The 24744-nt window shown below is 37.7% G+C and overlaps 1 protein-coding gene across 1 annotated transcript in view; it reads left to right on the forward strand.

Annotated features, from left to right (window-relative positions):
• Positions 1–24744, forward strand: part of CPLANE1 (ciliogenesis and planar polarity effector complex subunit 1) — a 103282-nt gene that overhangs the window by 10829 nt on the left and 67709 nt on the right. Inside the window, exons 10-23 of the mRNA XM_052659199.1 lie at positions 47–202; positions 374–1143; positions 1717–1925; positions 2130–2210; positions 4876–5040; positions 8656–8829; positions 9625–9853; positions 10915–11054; positions 13268–13485; positions 15951–16115; positions 22841–22979; positions 23666–23775; positions 23922–24080; positions 24181–24289. Of these exons, the coding sequence (XP_052515159.1) occupies positions 47–202; positions 374–1143; positions 1717–1925; positions 2130–2210; positions 4876–5040; positions 8656–8829; positions 9625–9853; positions 10915–11054; positions 13268–13485; positions 15951–16115; positions 22841–22979; positions 23666–23775; positions 23922–24080; positions 24181–24289 (2824 nt within the window). The remainder of the gene's footprint in view (positions 1–46; positions 203–373; positions 1144–1716; positions 1926–2129; positions 2211–4875; positions 5041–8655; positions 8830–9624; positions 9854–10914; positions 11055–13267; positions 13486–15950; positions 16116–22840; positions 22980–23665; positions 23776–23921; positions 24081–24180; positions 24290–24744) is intronic.

The raw sequence follows: 24744 nt of genomic DNA on the forward strand, positions 1-24744 counted from the left end.
AGTTATGGATAAAACTTTGCTCTTGGAAATCTTCTTTCTTCTATAGCCAAAAGGCAAAGGTCTGAACTTGCGATCACTGAATTCCCTAAGATCTAGCTTGTTAAAGCACCAAAGAGATGAAAATGTAGCTGATTCTACTGTTCCCAAATTCTTGCAAGCAGAAGAAACACTGAAGTTAAATGAAGAAACAGTGGATTTGCAGGTACTTGCTAGCAACGTTTTATTTTGAACAGTTATGTACTGATTTTATTCCAAGAAACATATTTTGTTTTCCTGTTATTAAAGAGAAGAGAAATTTGATAGTACTAAACTGATTAATAATCAGTTTAAATTAAATGATATTAATAATAATTTTTTCTCACTCATGTTTTAGGATTTTGAAGCAGAAGAAACTGATGATGGCAGATGTTTTCCAAACAACTTATTCTCTTTCTGGAACCAAAAAAATGATCTGTTATTTAGTAGTGTTGAGGAGGGAAGATTGGAATTTGCTTCTATGTTTGATACAATTCATGCAAAAGATAATACTGAGGAGACAGATAAAACTGTTACAGAACTGCACTCTGTCCAGAAAAATCTCCTTGCAGCATGGACTATAGGAATTTCAAAAAATGTGACAGAAAAAAATTTAATGTTAAATTACACAGTAGTTTGTATCACTCATTTTTTGTATATTCTTCAGTTTATAAAATGTCCTTTTCCCAAACTTGATCTTTTTTTAAGCAAGAGCTCAAAATATAATACATGGGTACTTTGTATCTTTCAACTTTTTCATCAATGTTTATCAATCCAGTATTGGGATATGAGATACAAGCAAGATGTAGGACATTTGGTGAAGCTGACCTCAAATACTATAAAGCTTTTGCTAACACAGCAGCAACAGGATCAGTTATTCTCAGAGAAGCTTTTAGCCTGTTTTCATTTACTCAGAATGGTAGCTGATCATTTAAATGGTGTGTACAGTCTTCAGCCTGAAGTTATCTCAGCATCAGCTGATGGAAGTAGAAGAGCAAAGCAAGACTCATTGGTGTTACCCATTTTTCAAATGTTTCGAGACAGTGGATCTTGGGAAAACTGGTCTTGGAGCTCATCTTTCGAGATTCATCCTCAAGTATTACATTTTGTGCAACAGCCGGGACACAGGTACAGTGACTGGACTGTTAGGAGACCATCGGCGTTGTTGAGTCTTCAAAATTGAGATATAATTCCCATACTGTAAGATCCATTACTTTAAAGGATACAATTCAGTCATTTCTATTATAGTCACGAGATTGTAGAATGAGTAGCCAAAATTCCAGAATATTTTTATCACTCCCAAAAGAAACCTTGTACCATTAGCTCTCAGCATCATAGATTTTATGTTATTTAAAAGTGTTTTAGGATTTATGCCAAACATTTTTCAACACATTATTTTATTAGTCTTGGGCAATCATGATACTATTTGATTTAGATAAGCACTGTAGAAAAAATGACCACAGTTGTATAAAACATTTATGAAAGTTTAAAAAAATGTGCATTTTTTGACTTTATGCTATCTTTGAACCTGATCAGTTGTATGCATATTATTACCTCAGGGAAGAATACATGGAGAGAAAAAGACTAATGAGGAGGCTATACTCATTAACTATACTCTTAGTAAAGGCTAAAAAAAGACTATACTCATTCTTATCCCTAGTCTGAAATTTGATTTTTATGATTACCTAATTCTGTGTGCAGATTGAGTGTTCTCTGGAAAATATTGTACAGAAAGACTTTATGGTATCAGATGCAATTAAGTCAAAGAGTTCCTGAAGATGGCATGCAGTTAGCTGAAAAGATGACACATGAAGCATGTGCTGTCAAGTCCCTGTTATGCCATATACAGGCTGAACTGCAGACTGCTGGAGTTTGCTTGAACCAGACCTTAGAACTTAAATCTATCAATGGTCAGTATCTTATAAACAATTTCTAACCCCAGGTGTAAATGATAGTAGGTTGTTGGGCTTTGAGTTTATTGATTGGTTGTAATTATTTGTTTTTTTTTTTTAAATAATTTCTGGCAGTGCTATATCCACTAAATTTTAAAACAAGTAAATTTTTATAAAGTAATTTAATTAACCAGGGCTAACTGTTGGTTAAAAATTTTGTAGGGGAAGAGTGTTTCCTATTAGGATCATATGAAAAATCTGTTCAAATATGGAGGAAAGCTCTACAAGAAACCTGCGAGAAAGGTAGGGGGTGTTAAAATAATGTTGCTTGCCATAATGTTCATGGGACCATATTTTAGCATGCTGCTATTCTTAAAAATAATTTCAGATTTCTGAGAACTGACAATTTCTTAATGCCTAAATAAAATACATACTGTAGGTACCTTGACTATTATCTACTTGGTAGATAAGACTCCTCTGTCTTTTTTTTGGTTAGTGATGGAACCTGTGATTGATTGGTAATGGGTGAAAAAGAGACTTAAATCCTAAATTAAAAAAAAAAATGTTATTTAGTAAGACTGCAGATATCTACCAGAGACACTATGAGTCAAAGAAGGTGCTATTACCAACTTATAGACACTTGGAGCTAAGGCTCTCTGCCCTTAAGTAATTCAACTTTAAGAATTTCCTGTTAGACTTATTATGAGGCTACATGGAGTTTTTGATGAGACAGTAGGGATGTGGATTCTAGAAACTGGTGATAGCTTTTATGATCTAGGGCTGAGGGTATAGGATAATAGGGGTTCTCAGCCAGTGACTGTGGAGCTAACCTTGACTGCCACTACTGGTCAGGTTTAGTCAATTATTAAATTTATTTTCTGGCTGCTGTGGCTATGTATTAAGGGCCTGCTATGTGTATTAGACAATAAGAATAACTGAAATAAACAAGTTTACCCTCAAATTGCCCACAATGTGGAGGATAGATTGCATAAACAACTGGCATGTTTCTCATTACGCTTTATGGTATTTGCTGGGGGAGCGCACAGTCTGAACTGGAGTGCAAACATCAATCTGGAGAAGACCAGGAGGAAAAGACATGTAAAACTGAGTGAAAATTGTTCAGATGAAGGAGTGGGAATGGTGTAACAGGATATAGCACTCCAGAAGCAAGAAGACATGAGAAACCGTGGCAGTTTGGTAAATTGCAAGTAGTTGACCAGGTTATTTGAAACATGTAATATTGAGGATAGGGTGGTGAGTGCTAAAGTGAGAGGAGAGAATAGATGATAAGGAAAAATGCTATGCAGTGCCATGGGATTAAGGTTTTATCCTGAAGACAGTGGGATCTGTTAAGATACAGAAAGAGTGCTTTTCAAATAAACATAGGCCATTTGGAAAGATCACTTTGGTACATTACAGAGGGCCATTTGTTGGAGTGTGGTATAGAGATGTGGGTTTTTACCTAGAAGCAAGAAAATTAGTCAGTTGAAGAAGTCCTAAAGCAAAGCAATGTCAAGAGTACTGGGGAGCAAAAGTCACATTTGTCAGATGTTTAACAGGTTTGATCAAGTGAGCTTGTGACTGAGGAGAGAAAAAAGTCTCATGCAGTTCTCAAATTTGGAGATTGTACATCTGGATGAAGAAGAGTGGCATTCAGTGTGATGAGAAGTTCTCATGAAGAAAAGTTTTCATAATGAGCTTTATTCTGGACCTTTTAATTTAATTTCATTTCCAATTGTATCCATTTGAAATGGATTCTTGTAAGGGAGACTGAAAGTAACAGTGCCTTCAACAAGAAGTTTACTTCTCTTAGGAAAGGAGGCAAGGAGTTGACAGTCTGGGGCTATTTTGGTATTTCGGTGGTCTCATCAAGGACTCAAGCTTATATTTAGTGTTTCTACTCCATCATCCTTAGTGCATTGCTTCCACTCTTAAGGCTGTTGCGTGAATTAACATGGATGCTGGAGTCCTAGCCATCACGTGCATCATCCAGGTAACAGAAAGGAGGCAGGCAGGAGGGGCCAGAGAGGGCGCACCTCCTGGCTGAGATGCTTCTTGACACAGCTTGTCTGGCAGCTGTACACTATATTATCTCTTGGCTAAGAACTTTGTCATATTTTCTCATGGCTACGTCTAGCAAGAAATCGTGATCTGAGTGCATTGGAACTCCGAATAAAATTAGAATTCTTTTACTCAGCATGGTGGATAAGGGGCAGGTAACCGGCAGTCTCACTCCTAAGCACGTTGTAGATATTTGAAGACAGTGGTCAAGGGATCCAATCTTATTCGGTAGTATTTCTTCTCTGGAAAGTCTCTTTGACTGTCTGTTTGATATATGTATGGTTTCTCTTGTGTTTTTTTAATTTGTGTTTTTAGCATGTGCCCTTCTGTTTCATGGGCTTCCCTGGTGGCTCAGAGGTTAAAGCGTCTGCCTATAAGGCAGGAGACCTGGGTTCAATCCCTGGGTCAGGAAGATCCCCTGGAGAAGGAACTGGCAACCCACTCCAGTATTCTTGCCTGGAGAATCCCGTGGATGGAGGAGCCTGGTAGGTTACAGTCCATGGGGTCACAAAGAGTCAGACACGACTGAGCAACTTTCACTTCTGTTTCATAGTGTGTGTACTTGAGAGAGATGTTGTTAGTGGACCTTAGTACTGAGATAGTATTTGAGATGGATGTTGTTAGTACTGAGATGAGCATTTGCGCCTCTTTTTGGATAAATTCTTAGTCATCTTAGGACCTGACCACAGAAAATAAAATTGTTCAGAATTTATGATGAAAAAGAACATATTGCTGACCTGTTTTCTTTTACTCAGTTGTGAAACAGGTACAGAAAAGTTCACATGACATGAGTGTACAGTTGATGAATTTTTATAAACTGAACGTTTCTGTCTATCCAGCACTCAGATCAAGAACATTACGTAGCTAACATGTTTTTTAATGTAAGTGTAATTCTGCCCTATTTAAGGAGGAAGAAGGACATGTTTTCTTCAGCTTCGCTATTATCTTTCTCTTTTATACTGCCACCTCTATAACTATAATTTAAATGATGCTCAAGGATTATGTGATCAGCTAGTAAGAGAAATACTGAGATGGTCCCACCTTCCTGTAAAAGAAAATGAAGATTGTTCAGGTATGCTTTTCAAAAATCAGTATTTTTGTTTGTTTGTTTGCTTGTTTCTTTGTCTTTTAATGCCATCTGTTGGGTTTAATGTATTTTGGTTCATCAATGTAAAATCAGTATGTTTAATGTTAGCAATTTGTATTTACAGGTTTAGCTATGAAATTGCTTATACATAAAAGTTGGTTGCTCTGTTGCATTGTGGTGAATTTGTGGACTGTCAGCTTCTCAGCATCAAGGATCATGTTTTTGCTTGTTTTTAACCTTTGAGTCTCTCAGCTTAGCGGTACTTGCCTGCTAAACTGTTATAATTGTTGTCTCACATCTCACAGCCCTGTTTGTTAGATATAATGTCAGGTACCCAATGTCAGGTACTTTTCCTTAACATGTTTGTATTAATGGTTGCTTAAGGTGGTTTGCTAAAGTGATCAAAATCACTTTCTGACATATTCAGGGCCTTTTTAAAATCTGTTTAAGAGGTTGTAGAATATTTGTATTGTCCTTTTTTTAAAAAGGTGTATTTAAATTAAGCAATAACCAAAGTGAAAGATGGGCTTCCCTGGTAGCTCAGTGGTAAAGAATCAGCCTGTCAATGCAGGAGACACAGGAGATACCGGTTCAGTTCCAGGATGGGGGAGATCCCCTAGGGAAGGAAATGGTAACCTATTCCAGTATTCTTGCCTGGGAAATCCCATGAACAGAGGAGCCTGGTAAGCTGCAGTCCATGGGGTCACAAAGAGTCGAACATAACTTAGTGACTGAGCAATACATTATGAGCACATAATGTATTTATAATGCTGTTTTACAGTGGTAGACCGTGAGGTGCATACTTTGCATGTGAGTGTGTCAGATAGGCCAGTATATCAGTACTTTCTAAATGGAGTTCATGACTCTAGATGGAGTGTGTGTGTGTTTTTTTTTTATTAATAACTGATTATTTATTGGTTTAAAAATCATTTACTGTTGGAAAGTAGAGATCAAAAGAAATTAGTTTACAAAAGGCTTTGAAAAATAGTTTGAGAGGGTTTGTGAAACCCTTTCTTTGATTTTTACCAGTTTATCATTTTTGTCCAGGAGAACAGTATTTGTTTGTTTGTTTGGTTTCAGCCACTGTGGTTTTTTTTTTTTTTTTTTAATTTTAAGGTGAGATAGATAGTAGAATGGGCTTCCTGGGTAGTTCAGCCAGTGAAGAATCCACCTGCAACACAGGAGACCCCAGTTCGATTCCTGGGTCAGGAAGATCTCCTGGAGAAGGCATAGGCTACCCACTCTAGTATTCTTCAGTTTCCCTGGTGGCTCAGACAATAAAGAATCCGCCTGCAATGTGGGAGACCTGGATTTGATCCCTGGGTTGGGAAGATCCCCTGGAGGAGGGCATGGCAACCCACTCCAGTATTCTTGCCTGGAGAATCCCCATGGACAAAAGAACCTGGCAGGCTACAGTCCATAAGGATCGCGAAGAGTCAGACACAGCTGAGCGGCTAAGGACAGATGGTAGAATACTATGAAATTTTATCCTGGGACTCATATTTTCTCTGCATTTTTTAAATTTAATTTTTGTTTTATATTGGAGTATAGCTGATCTACAATATTGCATTTCAGGTGTACTGCAAAATGGTTCATTTGTACATATACATATATCCATTCTGTTTCAGATTATTTTCCCACATAGGTTATTACAGAATGCTGAGTAGAGTTCTCCATGCTATACAGTAGGCCCTTGTTGATTATCTATTTTATATATAGTAGAGTGTATATTTTACTCCTAAACTCTTAATTTATCCCTCCCCCCACCCCACCTTTCCTCTTTGGTGACTGTAGGTTTGTTTTCAAAGTCTGTGAGTCTGTTTCTGTTTTGTGAATAAGTTCATTTGTATTATCTTTTTAGATTCCATATATAAGTGATACCATATGCAACCACTGTTTATGGATTTCCTACTCTGTGATATTTGTCTTTTTAAATTTGTGTTTATTTAGTAGTAATATAGGTTCATTTTAGACAGTTTTGAAACATGGAAAGGTTTAAAGAAACTAAAATCACTTTTAATGCTACCATTTTTGTCTATGTGCATTCACATTTGTTTATTACCAGAGCTAATATTCTGTTTTATAATCTTTTAAATTTAATGTTGTGAATATTTTTGAATGTAAATAATATTCTTTTTAAAAACCTAGTAAGCTTTTTCCTCATTATTGCATATTTTAGACTATTGCCACCTACTTACTATTTTAAATCATGTGGCAGTGTATGTAAATTTTTGTGAGCATTGCTAATGTCTGCATGTTAAATTTCGAGAAATGAGGTTATAGAGTCAAGACTTCTGATGCCTAGTGTTAGATTGCCCTCCAAAAGGGCTGGTACCTGTGTATGAGTGGACGACATCTGTATGTGACTGTCTTTTCTTATGGGTGACTTTTTAGCTGACTGGATTTTTTTTCCAGCAGTATTGCCATGATATGATATAACTGTCAAGATAAGTTAAACCTATGGTAATGTATTTAATTTTTAATGATAGTTGTTTAGAGTATTTTAAGCATATCCTCTCTTGGTCAGGAGTCCCCAGGACTACCCCTCAAGTTCAGTGATTCACAGGGAGAATGCACAGGCCTCTGTATATATTGAACCCGGGCCCCCTGCTGTAGAAGCATGGAGCCCTAACCACTGGACCACCTGCAAATTGCCTCAAGTGACTTCTGAGAAAGAAAGATACTTTGCCACTGTTGGGGCCATAAATGTCATAAAAAATAATTTAATATTTATCTCGTACGGGCTTCCCTCGTGGCTCAGTAAGGAATCTGCCTACAGTGCGAGAGACCTGGCTTCAGTCCCTGAGTTGGGAAGATCCCCTGGAGAAGGGAATGGCTACCCACTCCAGTATTCTGGCCTGGAGAATTCTGTGGACTGTATAGTCCATGGGGTCGCAGAGTTGGACACAACTGAGTGACTTTCACTCACTCAATAGTTTTTAGCTATTTATTTTCAAATATCTGAATCCAGTTTATATTATTAAGTTTTTCAATTTTTAAATAGGGATGACATGTTTGCTCTAGTTTATGTCAGAAGCACTCTAGAAATCATAATGTGACTCTCTCCTCTGCCTTTTCCCTCCATCCTACACGTTCCCCTTGTCCATACCTCCCAAAAGAATCTTAATAGTAAAGAGTTAATGTTACGGGAGTATACTAATAATACAGAAACAGACATGAAGAATCACTGTTCTGGCTCTTTTCAGATTTTCTTTGTAGTAAACTCTGCCTCCTTGCACTAAAGAAAGAAAATGAGAAAGAGGAGGAAGAAGGGGAAACAAATGATAAGCTTGCAAGTCCATTATGGCTGGATTGTTTTTATAGATCTTCCACATTTTTAGATAAAACTGGTAACTTGAAGTCATAAAAGCGTTCCTAAGTGTATGTGCTGATAATTATGAGCTTATTATTTTATTTTTGTTCTATTGTCTTTAAGAAATGTAGATACCTGTTACAGGTTACCTTGTGTAGGCCAGGGGTGTTGATCTTGGAAAGAAGTTTTAATTATAATTTTCTTCTCGCATCATGTTAGGAGCTTAACTATTCCTACTTTTGTTAGTTTGATCGGAATCTCCTTTGCTCATTTGGTGTATCCTGCAGTTCCTGAGAAGTCTCCTTGTGAGTCTGGGGTGACTGGAAGTGTTCATCCCGAAGCGGCGGTGAGGGTGGTGCAGTCCATGGCTCGCTTCATGGCCGCCTGCTTCACCAACCAGCGGCTGTGCATTTTGCCACCTCACAGTGTGGATGTTCTTCCTCCCCTTCATATTAAAACAGGTAATAGAGTAACCAATTTTCTCACCTTGTTTTTGCACATAATATTTAAAACCATTTGACACAGTGATCACTGGTATATGGAAATAATACTGTCTAGCTTAGTGCCTAACATGTAGGTGACTATTTACGAATGAATATAATCTGAGAAAGGTAATTGCTTTGAACTTGTTTTTATTGAATATATATTTTTTAATTGCAAATTTTGGACACATTGGTGTTTATACAGTTTCCTTTTTTTTTTTTTTTAAGTAAAAGAGCTATAAAAATGTAATTGAACAAAGTTTGAGTATTCTAATTTCAGTTCATTTCAGTCACTCAGTCGTGTCTGACTCTTTGCAACCCCATGGACTGCAGCACACCAGGCCTCCTGTCCATCACCAACTCCCGGAGTTTATTTAGAATTTAATTTTTGGACATTTTATTATTTTATTTGGGTCATTTTTTCTTTGCCCTATTTAATCATGTCCTTATATTATCTGATGAAACTGTATGTATTTACCTTTATTTTGTATAATGCACTCTGATACTATTTCTTCTGTTTCTTTGTCTACTCGGTTTCATTTTTTTAGGAATGCCAACATTTGCTGCATGACCCACTAAAGAGACACATTTTTCAGTGTTTAAAAAAAAAGAAAAGCTATTCTAGAGTGTGTTAAGTATTATTTTAGGCCATTTTATATGTATCTTCCTTGTTGTGGTTTTGTGTAGAAAGGATTGATTAAGGAGATCTGTGTAGGGAGGAATGAGTTCCTGTGTATAACTGTAGTTAATCCATTTTCTTTCATCTACTCACAGAGCAGCCCTTTCGACTTATTCCTCTGCAACACTCTAAGGTGGCCAGTGCGGTCAGAGAGCAGAATCTTTCTAATGTGTGGACCGCTGAATATGCCCTTGAATTATTATTGATCGGTGGCCTGGTTCCAGAAGCCGTGTGGTTGGCACATAAACTTGGAGACTGGAAGACATCTATTTCTGTTGGTGTGGCTTTTCAACTCTTCTGTAAGCGTGGTAGCAAATTCACGAGGTATGGATTTTAGGCACATCTAAGTTTAAAAAGTACCATGGTTTAATCTAAAGTGTTTCTTATTTCACTCATTGCTGGTATTTACACATTTTGTGTAATCCTTAGTTCAGCATTGTCCAATAGAATTTTCTTTGCTGATGGAAATATTCTGTATGTGCTGTCCAGTCTGATAGCTGCTAGCCACATGTATTTATTAAGCCCTTGAAAGGTGGCTGATAAGACCAGGGAGCTGGATTTATAATCTAATTTTAATTAAATTAAATTAAATTTAGACAGCTACATGCAGCTATTGTCGACTGTGTTAGACAGCTCAGAGGTTTACTTACTGTATTTAAACATCTATTTAGCACTTTTACTTGTTAGTAGTACCCTCAAAGGGCCTATAGTCAATGGGAGAGTTTTCTCTTTCCCAAACAGGATTTACATTTTAAGCTAATCAAACTAATCCCTGCATTTTAACTCTTATGAATATTATGGCATTGCTGTGTCTTTGAACTCTCTGGGACAGAATACTGGAGTGGGTAGCCTTTCCCTTCTCCAGGGGATCTTCCCAACCGAGGGATGAAACCCGGGTCTCCTGCATTGCAGGCAGATTCTTTACCAGCTGAGCCACCGGGGAAGCCCATCCATGGTATGATAGGGAGAGCAATAATATCAAGTGAGGGACAGACAGGAAATACTTTATGTGGGAGATGTCATTTGAGATGGGCGATGAAGGGAAGATGGAATCTTGACAAAGCAAGTAGCTGTAGGGAGAGAGAACATTCCAAACAGAAGCAAAGGCATGTGGCCCAAAGCACTTAACGGTTTCATTTGGAGAGAGTCTGTATGTAGGGCAGTAGTAAGTGGTTAAGGATGGGGAGCTATATCAGTACTATAATTGTAGAGGGCCCCAGTACTCTCCTCAATACAGCATTTCCTCAATTATTTCTTTTCTAAACACAAGATGAATAACATGGACTTCTCTGGTTTTTAAAAATTTCATGTTTAGTTCTTAATGTGTATATGTTTCCTTTTTTAAAAATTTGTAATTATTTCCCCCTAATTTGATGTGATTTCAGATCCAAGGAAAAGAGTCTGAATCTACCATTAAATATGACTCCCGCACAGATTTTTCAGGAAAAACTACAGTGTTTCCTAGGTCAGCCAGCCTCTTTGAAAGCAAAAAATGAAATGAGCTCAAAATGCAAACAGTTTACAGGTGAGTTACCGAAGTATGGTTGACCTGTGTACCAGCTTAATACAAAGCTTATGGTATTTTAAAAGCTTTTAAGTACCCACACGTTTGTGAATATTTTGGGAAAAAAAAAATAGGACTAAAAATTCCCAGTCTGAACTTCTAGTTCTGGCAATGTCTTTTTGATGATCTAAAAATTCTCCCACAATAAATACATAGATACAGTGTGTTTCTAGATAAAATATAAAAATATGCATTTAAAGGCTCAGATTTAAAGTTTTAAAGATTTTCTTAGGTATTTACCCAAGAAAAATAAAAATCTAGGTTCACTGAAAAACCTGTATGTGAATGTGCATAGCTTTTTCATAACAGCCAAAAACTTGAAACAACCCAATTGCTTATTAGCTTGTGGATACATAAACAAATTGTAATTTATCTGTAATGTAGAATAATAAAGAGGAGGAAACCACTGATAACATGCAACCACATGGATGAATCACAGAACCATTATGCTGAATGAAAGAACTTATAAATAAAACTAACCACTATATGATTCCATTTATGTAACATTTCATAAAAAGCAACACTATAGGGACAGGAAACAGATCAGTGTTTACCTAGGAGTAAGGGAAGAAATGAGGAGAAGGCAATGGCACCTCACTCCAGTACTCTTGCCTGGAAAATCCCATGGACAGAGGAGCCTGGTAGGCTGCAGTCCATGGGGTGGCTAAGAGTCAGACACAACTGAGCGGCCTCACTTTCACTTTTCACTTTCATGCATTGGAGAAGGAAATGGCCACCCACTCCAGTGTTCTTGCCTGGAGAATCCCAGGGACGGGGGAGCCTGGTGGGCTGCTGTCATGGGGTCGCACAGAGTCGGACACAACTGAAGCCACTTAGCAGCAGCAGCGGCAGCAAGGGGGGAATTGACAACAAAGAGGTATGAGAGAACTTCTTGGAGTGATAAAAATGTTCTCATAGACTGGATAGATTTGCCAAAGCTCATTGAATTGTGTATTTTTAAAAAAATGTTTATTTATTTATTTGACTGCTCCCATCTTTAGTTGCAGCACGCAAGATCTTCTGTCTTAGTTTTGGCATGCAAACTCTGTTGAGGCCTGTGAGATCTAGTCCCCTGACCAGGGATCAAACCCAGGCCCTTTGCACCGGGAGCGAGGAGTCCTAGCCCCTGGACCACCAGGGTGAACTGTGTACATAAAAGGATAATTTTAGTGTATGTAAATTATACCTTTACAGATTGATTTAAAAACAAAAAACTCAGCAGATGGTTAGTAAACTAGAAAATAGATTTGAACCCTATATACATTTACAAAATATATATAGAGATAAAATATATCCACATACGGATAAAAAGAAAACATTTGGAAAACATGAAAAAGAGGTTAAACTTTGTATTGAACAAGAAGACACAACATATATTCAGTAGGGGTTCCAGTAGAGCCACACTAAATTCTGGATGGTGATGACCTCTGGAAATAGGAAGTGAAATAGGATTGGTACCTAAGGAATTTCAGCTGTAGCTGTAACATTTTATTTTTTACCTAAATTGGATATAGAAAACATGAATATCAGACAGGGATGAAAAGTCAGTACCTGAGTGTTTTCATAGTCTATACCTTAAAGTGTGCTTTAAGAGAATTCCTAATGTAAAAGTCCATAAGTCTACAGGTCTGCCACCTGCATCTCTTTGCATTTTGTCTTCTAGAACGTTTCCCCATTTTTACAGATATTTATAAAACTGAAGCCATACTGTATGGCTATTTCATATATTTTTGTTTTTTTTTGCTTCTTTAGCTTCACAAGTCCTTTTATAAAAGTACTGTGATTGAGTATTAAGGAAACGAAAATTACTGTCTCACTGCCTCCACATAATGCTTTGTATTATTTTTGTGTGTTTCTTACATTCTATTTTTCCCATTAATGTTTTCCTTTTATTATTATTTTTTGAGTGATGATTATATTCCAAGCATGTGTTTATTTTGTAGTTATGTTACTGTATCTTGTATAATTTCAGAAAGTCTTTGTGCTCTGACTACCTATAATCTTAAAAGTAACAAAATCTTACATTTCTGTCCAGAAGTTTGAGTGTTTTGCATTTTGACCAATATGTTTATTTTTGGCAGTCAACTGTTTCAGATATGAAGTTTTAAACTACAAAATAGAAGGAAGAATATAATATAAATTGTAACTGCTTTCCCTAATTCTGTGTTTGGCAGATCCCATTGAAGAAGAAGATGCGGATCTGCTGTTTGCTTCTGTGCAGGAAATACTGAAAGCAGCAGTTATGGCTGACGCGGATATTCTTTCAGAGACTTTTCAGCTTCTGATCGACTCTGCCAAGGACTTCAGTAAGAGACTGTGGGGCTTAGTGCCCGTCGGCTTGTATCTTCCAGCTCCTCCGTTATATTGTCCTCAGCCAGCTGTTCTTAGTGAAGTAAGCTTAACCTTTTAATTTAACATTTATTTTGTCCACTTTTTAAAATAATCAACCTGATAATAATCATCAAGTTAAAAATGCAAGCTCTGAAGCCCACTTCTGGATTCCAGCTTTGCTGTTTATTAACTGAATAGTTTTCTTGGGCATGGTACGCAGCTGATGTTTAAATTTCCTTATCCGTAAAATGAAGAAGGTGATAGTACCTCTGACAGCGTTGTTGTGAGCATTACATGAGACACCCTGAAAAAGCTTTTACCTTAGTGTCTAGGACACATAGTAAACATTCTGTAAATGTTAAAATTACTTTGATAATAAAACAAAATTAATAGATGTTTCTCTGTATCCAGATATTATTTTAAAAATAAACATTTGTTTACCGTAGAAAAATAATGAGTGTCAGAATTTGGAAGCCATTCATCTCATTGTCTTTGCCTCTCTGGAAAGACTTAGTTTAATTTTCTTTGACTGGAAAGATCATTGTTTTTTTCTGTACTTTTCAGTTGATAGTTCTGTCTTGTAAATCACAATTACTGTATCCCTCTCAGGACCTTTTCCTCTGCTCTTTTTGAAAATAGTAACATTACTGTTAGCTGGTTTTAAGGTTTATAGTGTTAATGTGAACTGTTCACATTTAAATTGTTTTAATAATTGATTAACAGTTTAAATCGATTCTGGTATTGTTTCTTACTGTTTCAGAATTGGCAGCTTCTACCTTTATGTATTAAATCTGTCTTCTGTCTTTTTTTTTTCAGTTATTTGTTGTATTCTTATCTGTTATGTTTTGAGTTACATTTCAATACGTTAAAATATTTTATTGGTTGATATTTCACATGTGATATATTGCACATGGAAAGAATAAGTAGTCCATGGTATTTCTCAGTAATTCCTCTTTCCTCTTATGTCTGAGTCTTTAGTATATTGGTTTGCTGCTGCTGCTGCTAAGTCGCTTCAGTCGTGTTCGACTCTGTGCGACCCCAGACGGCAGCCCGCCAGGCTCCCCCGTCCCTGGGATTCTCCAGGCAAGAACACTGGAGTGGGTTGCCATTTCATTCTCCAATGCATGAAAGTGAAAAGTGAAATTGAAGTCGCTCAGTCGTGTTCGACTAGTAGCGACCCCATGGACTGCAGCCCACCAGGCTCCTCCAGCCATGGGATTTTCCAGGCAAGAGTACTGGAGTGGGGTGCCATTGCCTTCTCCGAGTATATTGGTTTAGGGATTAGAAATAGCATTTAATGTATTTCTGGATATGCTGTGCTGATACTTGAGTACTAGCAATCCTTAGTAGTACTTCATTTTATTATTTTTTATTAAAATAAGCCAGAATGGTAGGATTTCTCATAAATGTCACTCTGTACCAATTAGAACCCCTGGGGTTGAAAGTAACAGAAAACTTGATAAGTATTGGCTGGCATAATTGAGAAGCCCAGTTATGTTTTCAAAGACTTGGGCTCTTTCTCCCTCGTTTTGTTTTCTAAATTGTCAGCTTCAGTTTAAGGCTGGCTCCCTTTGTGGGAGCCGGATGGCTACCAGCAGCTTCTCAGGATACTTTGTCCATGCCCAAAGGGAGTGGGAAGGGGAGAGAGAAAAGCAGTAAAAGTATTTCTCTCCCAGCATCCAAACAGGAGTACTGAGAGTTACTCTTGCGAGACCCATCAAGGTCACTGGCCAGGCCTGGAATCACACACCTTGGCTAGGGCTAAATGTGCAGTGCTGCTTGGCAATTGATTAGGGCCTTCCCTTGCAGCTGGGGACATAGGAACAGCTCTCCCTGAATCATTTAGCTATGTAAAAAAGGGACAGATGTTCCCCCCCCCACCACCAATAACTGAGTATTCTTAAGAAGTGGCAGTGGTAGGAAAATGTTAGGGAAGCAAATGTTCATAATATTTGCATTATCTCATTTCTAGAAAATTAATCTGTAGCTACTGACTTGAATCATGTGTTGAATCAACAAACATTTATTGGATCCCACCACACATTGGATTTTGTGCAGTAGATGACAAGGCCTTTGCTCTTGACCAGTCTCATCAGTGTGGGAAACAGATACATAAATTAGCAAGAATAAATTAGTAAAAGCTACAATGGAAATCTGAGCAAATTGCCATAATACCACAGAATGGAAGAGTTTCACAGAAGAGGTGACACTGAAATATAATTGGATTTTTCTAGGCAGGGGAAGGGAAGAGGCATTCTTTTTGAAAGGAGTGATCTCTGTAATATTCCCGCAGTGAAGTCAGGGATGGTTGGCTTTAACTATTATAGCCTTTTCCACTGAGGTGAGACAAGTGTTTCCTTGACCCTGGAAATAGCTGTAGTTAATCTCTGAGGCCATGCCTCAAAACTTTCTTTGTGAATCTCCAGGAATAGTCTAGTTTGAGAAGCACTATCTTTATTTTTACTGTATATTGGAAGTTTCTGTTTTCGTGGCTACTAATTTGTTTTCTTTTTTTTTTTTTTTTAGGAAGATGGTGATGATCTTCTTTTAAAAGCTGAAAAAGATAATCGCCAAAAGGTGTCTGGAATCCTTCAGCGTGTTCTCTTGCTTTTCCGGGCAGCTCGGTGTTCTTTTCCTGTAGCGCAGTGGTACATCTTGCAGTTGAGATGGGCAAGAAAAGTCATGCAAAAGGTGTGGAAATGTCTTAAGTCACTTGTGTGCTATTGCAATAGGGAAGAACCTTCTGTATTCTGTTACGAGTTAATCACTATAGGGATGTTGCCTGTAGCTTAAATTATACATAATGGCCTATCTCTGGTAACCTTGCTTCCCAGGTCATGAGCATTAAGCTAAAATACCTTTGTTTAGTTCATGGGAAACATCATGACCAGGCCTACCTGTGAATGACCATGGGAAGGGAGAAATTAACACATGCTCTCCAGAGGCTGATGGGAACAGGAAGTGTTTGATTTTATTCCCTTCCCTTTTAGTAGAAAAGGAGCCTGGATTCTAACTCAGGCAAGATGGTTCCTTGAGGCACAAGCCCACCATCTTCTCGGTTTGCTGGCTTTCTAAATAAAGTCGTTATTCCTTGCCTCAACAACTCATCCGTCAATTTTTGGCCTGTTGTGAGGCAAGCAATACGAGCTTAGACTCGGTAACACTACGGTAAACAATTTAAAGGGCTTCCCAGGTGACGCTAGTGGTAAAGAGCCCACCTGCCAGTGCAGGAGACTTTAGAGACTCGGGTTCGATCCCTGTATTGGGAAGATCCCCTGGGGGAGGGCATGGTAACCCCCTCTAGTATTCTTTAGTGGAGAATCTCAAGAGGGGCATGGCAGGCTACAGTCCATAAGGTCACACAGAGTCAGACACAACTGAAGCGACTTGGCATGAACAATTTAAATATACTAATACGTATTAGTATTAAAAATACAAATACATATTAGTATTTATAATTGTGAAATTTTTCCAAGGAGTCCTGCCCCATAAATCCATGAATTTCAGACTTGCTTACAGTATGAAATCTGGACAGACCAAGTTTCTGCTGAAAGATAAGGACTCTGAGCTGGAGCTCTGTGTTAGCCCCTTTCTGTCTGATGATAGAAGATATAATCTAGTTGGTTAGTCGCAGGAAATTTCAGTTACTTTCTTTTTTTTCCCCAATTACTTTTCTCCCCCACAATCATTAAAGATTTAAATTCAGTTCAGGGTTTATCCCACTTCTTCCCAAGGTGTTCTCTCTGTTCTCTGGGGGCCTCTGTGGGGTCAAACCATGGAGAGTTAGCTCTCAGCTAAGTGTTTCTTTGCGGTAGGCTCCACCAGTCAGTCTCCCCCTTCCTGTCTTCTGAGGTGTGCAGTTCGCTTTGATTCGGGGGCTGCTGTCCTCTTCTACGCTGACTTCAGCTGAGATGTAGCTGCCTTCTTATCTGATGTGCAGCCAGATGGGATGTCTACTTCTGTGTTCCTTATCCAGATCCAGTTCTTTTGTAGGCCAGTCATCTGTCTCTATAAAATGTAGAAATAAATATTATTAGCCCCAAAATATCTTAAATTTTGCTGTTGGTTAAGTTACTAAATGTACCAAGAGTTTATGGCTTCTTTTCTGGTAGAAACCCTAAGAGACTCTGAGAAGTTGTTTATCAAGTTTTTGAAAATTATCCTGTTTTTAGAGAGAAATATTTGTGAAAGTTGCTTATAGCCACCATAAAAATATAAAACTATATTCATTTATAACTTGTTATTCCAAAGTTTTAAGTTTTTAAGTATGTTTACTAAGAAGGGCAAAGTGTTTATTGAAAGATTGTTTTTGATAGTTTTAAGTTCTGTTCAGCCTGAGTGTTTGTTATAGGAAACTTTATTTTAGAAGTTGCTTACTGTAGAAAACTGTTTAAAGTTCTAAGTTATGTTTGGTCTTACAAACTTCTGAGAATAATCTCACTTAGCCTAGTTTTAATGAACTTAACTAGCAGATAAAGACTATAGATTCTCTTAAAATTAGCCACTCTGTTGAAGATATTCTTCCTTGTGAAAATCTTTACAAGTAATAAGTTAACTGTATAAGGTTAAAGCATAGTACAAGTAGTAGGCAGAATTCTAAAGATAGCTGCAAGATTCCTATCTTCTGGCTATTCAAACATAAATCTAGATATTGATTTAATTTGGCTTGAGGGGTTTTTCAGATGGTATTAATCAGGTGATTTTAAAATAAAGACATTATCCTGGTTTATCTTGGTAGACCCAGTGTAATCAGATAACCTCTTAGAAGCGAAAAAGAGAGGTGGAGGAGTCAGTTAGTGAAATGTGGTAAAGGAAGACGGGAGAAAAGCCACACAAGGGAAGATTAGAAAAGCGACAAGGACTCATTTCAGCCTTGCTGGCTTTGAAGAGGGCCAATCCCACTCCAGTGTTCTTGCCTGGAGAATCCCAGGGACGGGGGAGCCTGGTGGGCTGCCGTCTATGGAGTCGCACAGAGTCGGACACGACTGAAGCGACTTAGTAGTAGTAGTAATATCCAAGGAATAAACGCAGCTTTCGGAAACTTCTAATAGTCCCCCTGCCTGTAGCCAGCAGGTAAATGGGGGACCTGAGTCCTATAACCACATGGAACAGAATTCTGCAAACAGTCTCAAAGAGCCTAGAAATAAATTTCCTCTAGAACATCTGACTAGAGATCTCTTCAAGACAATTGGAGATACCAAGGGAACATTTCTTGCAAGGGTGGGCACAGTGAAGGACAGAAGTGACAAGGACCTAACAGAAGCAGAAGAGATTAAGAAGAGGTCACAAAAATACACAGAACTGTACAATAAAGGTCTTAATGAACTGATAACCACGATGGTGTGGTCATTCACTTAGAGCCAGTGAATGTGTGAAGTGTGAAGTCAAGTGGGCCTTAGGGAGCATTATTATGAACAAAGCTAGTGGAGGTGATGGAATTCCAGCTGAGTTATTTCAAATCCTAAAAGAGGATGCTGTTAAAGTGCTGCACTCAATATATCAGCAAATTTGGAAAACTCAGGAGTGGCCTCAGGACCGGAGAATGTCGGTTTTCATTCCATTCCCAAAGAAGGGCAATGCTGAAGAATGTTCAAACTATTGTACAGTTGCACTCATCTCACATGCTAGCAAGGTAACGCTCAAAATCCTCCAAGCTAGGCTTCAATAGTACATGAACTGAGAACTCCAGATGTTCAAGCTGGATTTAGAAAAGGCAGAGGAACCAGAGATCAAATTGCCAGCATTCATTGGATCATACAAAAGGCAAGGAAATGCGAGAAAAATATTTAGTTCTGCTTTGTTGGCTACGCAAAAGCCTTTGACTGTGTGGATCACAGGAAACTGTGGAAAACTTAAAGAGATGGGAATACCAGACCACCCTGCCTATCTCCTGAAAAACCTGTATACAGATCAAGAAGCAACAGAACCAGACACAGAACAACGGACTGGTTTTAAATTGGGAAAGGAGTACGTCAAGGCTGTGTATTGTCTCCCTGCTTATTTAACTTATATGCAGAGTACATCATGCAAAATGGCAGGCTGGATGAAATCACAAGCTAGAATAAAGATTGCCAGGAGAAATATCAGTGGTATGAGATGATACCACTCTAATAGTAAAAAGCGAAGAAGAACTAAAGAGCCTCTTGATGAAGGTGAAAGAGGAGAGTGAAGTAGCTGGCTTAAAACTCAGCCTTCAAAAAACTAACATCATGGTATCCAGTCCCATCATTTCATGGCAAATAGAAGGGAAAAAAGTGGAAACAGTGACAGGTTTTATTTTGGGGGGCTCCTAAAGCACTGTGAACGGTGACTGTAGCCATGAAATTAAAAGATGCTTGCTCTTTGGAAGGAAAGCTGTGATAAACTTAGAGTATTGAAAAGCAGAGACATCTCTTTACCAATAGTGCTCCATACAGTCAAAGTTTTTCCATTAGTCATGTATGGATATGAGTGTTAAAAAGAAGGCTGAGTGCTGAAAAATTGATGCTTTTGAATTGTGGTGCTAGAGAAGACTCTTGAGAGTCCCTTGGACAGCAAGGAGATCAAACCAGTCAATCCTAAAGGAAATCAACTCTGAATATTCATTGGAAGGACTGATGCTGAAGTTGAAGCTCCAGTACATTGGCCACCTGATGGGAAGAGCCAAATCATTGGAAAAGACCCTGATGCTGGGAAAGATTGAGGGCAGGAAGAGAAGAGGGTGACAGAGGATGAAATGTTAGGATGGTATCACTGACTCAGCGGACATGAGTTTGAGCAAACTCTGGGATATAGTGGAGGACAGGGAAGGCTGGTGTGCTGCAGTCCATGGGGTTGCAAAGAGCCAGACACAGCTTAGCAGTGGAACAACCACAACATAACCTCTGAAGAGGAGGGCAGTCCTGCTGTTACTTTGGCCTTGTGAGACTAAGCAGAGAACCCGCGGAGCTCTTTCTAGACTTCTGATCCACCAGAACGGTGAGATATTAAATTGGTGTTGGTTTCAGCCACAAAATTTCTGATAATTTGTTAGGGCCATAATAGAAAACTAATATAGTCCAAAGTCTTTATTTTAGCTGATTTTACCAATTTAAAATTGATACGTGATTTCTGTTCCATAAAGTTAACCTTTTAAAAATGCACACTCCTTTGATTTTTAGTATATTCACAGAGTTGTGCAACCATCACCACTGTTTAATTCCAGAATATTTTCATCACCTCAAAAAAGAAACACATTAGTAAGAATTTCCCACTTCCTTTTCTTCCCCTCAGCAACCGTTAATCTATTGTCTCTATGAATTGGCCTATTGTGATATTTTATATATATAAAATCATACAATACATGTCCTTTTGTGACTGGCTTCTTTCACATAGCTTAATGGTTTTAAGATTCATCAATATTGTGTTGTGAATTAGTACTTTATTCCTTTTTGTGGCTGAATAACATTCCATTGTATGGATGTATAACATTTTGTTTTATTGTTTCACCCGTTGATGGATACTTGGATTGCTTCCACTTTGGCTATTATGAATAATGCTGCTATGAATGTTTATGTGTAAGTTTTGGTATAGACACATGTTTTTCATCCATGGATCAAAGTTTACCAATAATTTCAAGGATATAGGTAGCCAGAAGGTACAGATGAAACGCAGAGGAATCTGGAACTGCACACACTGTTGCTGCTGTGCTGTGCTATCCTCGATTGTGTCTGACTCTGCAATCTCATGGACTGAAGCCCACCACCCTCCTCCGCCCATAGAATTTTCCCGTCAAGAATACTGGAATGGGTTGCCATTTCCTACTCCAGGAGATCTCCCCAGCCCAGGGCTCAAACCTGCATCTCTTGCATCTCCTGTGTTGCTAGGCAGTTTCTTTACTACTGACCTACCTGGAAAGATGGAATTGTATATGCTGCTCCAAGTCTTTTCTCACTGCAGAAGAATGTGTCCTGGCCTTTGTTTAACACCATGACACAAAAGGGAGCTATTTCAGTTATTTAACATCTCCTTTTTATATCTTTTTAATTATATAGCTTGTGTTTTTCATGGGGTCATAATCCATAAATCTCTATATTCTAAATTTGTTTCTAATAAGCAGCCTAGACAGACTCTCTACCTCTGGTAAATACCGTCAATTTGTTTGACAAGAAGACATGCTTAGCATGCTTACAGGGGGACTTGACTAGATCACGTCTTTCTGGAAGTGAGCAGGAGAGGGAGAAAATAGATTCCAGGCCTGCTGCTAACTCTTTTCTTCCCAGGTTGCTGTGTCTTAGATCCTTTTTGTTTTATTCTGTCAGTTTCCTTTGACTTTTTTTTTCCCCTAGATTTGTTAAGACTTGGGAATTGTCTCTGAACCATATGTTGGGTTTGTCTGTCATCTTTTCATTTAGCGTCATTTAATGTGTTCCTCGGGAGAAGGCAATGGCACCCCACTCCAGTACTCTTGCCTGGAAAATCCCATGGATGGAGAAGCCTGGTAGGCTGCAGTCCATGGGGTCGCTAAGAGTCAGACACGACTGGGCGACTTCACTTTCACTTTTCACTTTCATGCACTGGAGAAGGAAATGGCCACCCACTCCAGTGTTCTTGCCTGGAGAATCCCAGGGACGGGGGAGCCTGGTGGGCTGCCGTCTGTGGGGTCGCACAGAGTTGGACACGACTGAAGCGACTTAGCAGCAGCAACAGCAGCAACATGTTCATCTTTCCTTTTATTTCTTACAAGCCAGTAATTAATCTCTCCTCATCAAGGGAGCCAGTTTTGATTAAACTCAGGTTCACATCTTCTTAGAATTCAGTCCTTCAGGAGTGGTGCTGTGCGCTCCCCTGTTGCAGCGTACCGCATGGCACCTTTGTCTTTTTTCTTTCACTTATCAGGACAGTGAGATGAATTGATGAGTCTGGCTCATGTTCCATGCACTGTCCATCAACATTTTACCTAATTTGACATCTCCTGATCCTTTCTAGAGTTATTATTTTATCAGGAGTTGCCATATGGTGACTATAATTGTCATCTTTTTTTTTTTTAGTTACATACATATATAACTTTTTAAAAAGTTATGTATGTAAATATACTTTTTTTCTGCACATAGATACTTAAATTTATTTTCTTTTATTATTTCTTTGGGGAAAGCCAGGATAAATAGCATTAAGTTCTTTTCATACAAAACTTTTTAGGTAAAAACTGAATGACAAAAGAGGTTAATTTGGTTAGAACTTTTTTTTCTTTTGAGATTTAGCCAGTGACTTTGTTGAGTTTGTCCACTAAGTTTGTGTAAGTGTGAGTGATTTCCATGTCATTTTCTTACATAGTATAGGAACAATGCTGTTTTCCATTCTTTATGGTTTATCTTTCATGCCTTGTTTGTTGTTTTATAATTTCCTTAAAAACTAACTTATATGACTGATAATTAACATATTCTGTCTTTTTTTTACAGATTCGCATGAAAGGGTCCCTTCCTTCATTGAGTCCTTTCCCTGAGTCGTTACTTAATTACTGTAAAGGAGGTGTAGCATTCTTTCGACCTGGAGCGGCTGGAGACCGGAAGCTAGATGAAGCATCCATTAAAGCAATAGGTTTGTCCAGAATGAATTGCTTGCTTAGAAATTAGGCCTAAATATTAATAATGATATATTTTACATTTGATTTTGGGATGTTTCCAGGTAATGGAATACTATACTGATATGGAAAAGAGTGTGTATGTATGTTGCCACCATGGAAACATATCCAAGATACATTATTTGGGGGGTGGGGTGGAAATGAGGGATAGTTGAAAAACTGTATGGATAGTATAATTTATATATTTTTGTGTACTTGTATAACTTTTGATTAAAAATTGTTTTGTATTGGAAATTATATTTCTAGTATTGAAAAATTTTAAACTTAAATGCCTATCAATAAATGATTTTTCAAATAAATTAACAATACAGTATTAAGTAGAGCTATATGTATTGACTTTGAAAAATATCCACAACATACTGTAAGTTTAAAGCAAGTAAACGACTACTAAATAGAGTAGTTTTTATACTGTATAGTGTTTTTAATATTTTCATGTAACTGACATGTATGAAATATTCCAGAATAATATGTGTAAAAATTCTGTAAGGATCTCCGCAACTTTCATACAAAGTATTGAGGGTGATTTTTATAATCAACAATATAAAAACATTTATTTTGGAACATAACCAGCAGAGGTGAAGTTGTTGTAATATTAATGTATATACTCATACAGTCTTCTCTCATATTTCCATTCTTGATTTAGGTTGCTTCAGAGAACTTTGTGCTTTGTGTTGGATGCTGCATGTCCGTGATAAGTTATCCTATAGTTGCAGGCAGTATCAGAAGGCAAGAGAAAATGTGGAGGAAAAAAAGGTATTAACTGCAGAAGAGTAAGAAAAATGCATAAGTATTACTTGGGAAATTATTGCTTGATAGAATATTTTACTGTTTGTTACTACATTCCATTAAATCATTAAGTGTAAAGCGAAAAGCAAATGACCCTTTCAATATCCGTATAGGGCCTTGAGGCAAAGTTTGGCCCCTGTCTAGTTGAGCACTGTCTGAGTGCGGTGGAATGGGCTTACAGAATGTTGCCCTTCTCTCGGTTTTCTAATATTGAAGAGCTTATTCAGGATCTGATTTTGAGCCTCATTGCAGAACTGCCACCAATCAGAAAGGTAGGTGAAAATAAATCAGAATCAGAGACTAAAGAATTTTAATTTTGTTTTAATTAAGAATGATGTTGCTTATAAAACTCATTTTAAAATTTTTCTGAAGGTAGCAGAAATTTTTGTGAAGGCATTTCCCAATCCTGAGGACATAAGAGTTTCTTTACGAGAAAAATATCACTCTCTTCAGCAGAGACTCAGACACTGTGTTGTGAAAGGTAATTTTTGGCATTTCTTAGGCATCTGATAAATTGCTGAAGATTTTCATTTTGTTTTGAAAACATTTATTTTTTTCATGCTTATGTTTTTATGCATTTCTCTTTCGAGATGAAGAGTATGAGAAGGCAGAAGTAATTCCTCATTACACTATCACCAATTCTGTTGTTTTGGAATCATACAAAACTGACTTCATGTCATGCCTGTCAGTAGCTATGTGACCATAGGCAAATTGCTCAGCATCTCTGAGCCTCTTTTCCTTATTTGTAAAATGAGTATATTAATACCTGTGTTATGAATGTATATTGAAAGAGGATTAAGCAAGATAAATACATAAAATGAGTATATAATGCTTTGTGTGTGTGTGTATATACATATATATATATAATGTAGATATTTTATTGAAAACTAGCTTTTTTCTTTTAATGGTTATTTATGCTTCTAATTTACAGTTATT

Source organism: Budorcas taxicolor, chromosome 20 (assembly GCF_023091745.1).
Source record: "Budorcas taxicolor isolate Tak-1 chromosome 20, Takin1.1, whole genome shotgun sequence".
Classification (NCBI taxonomy): domain Eukaryota; kingdom Metazoa; phylum Chordata; class Mammalia; order Artiodactyla; family Bovidae; genus Budorcas; species Budorcas taxicolor.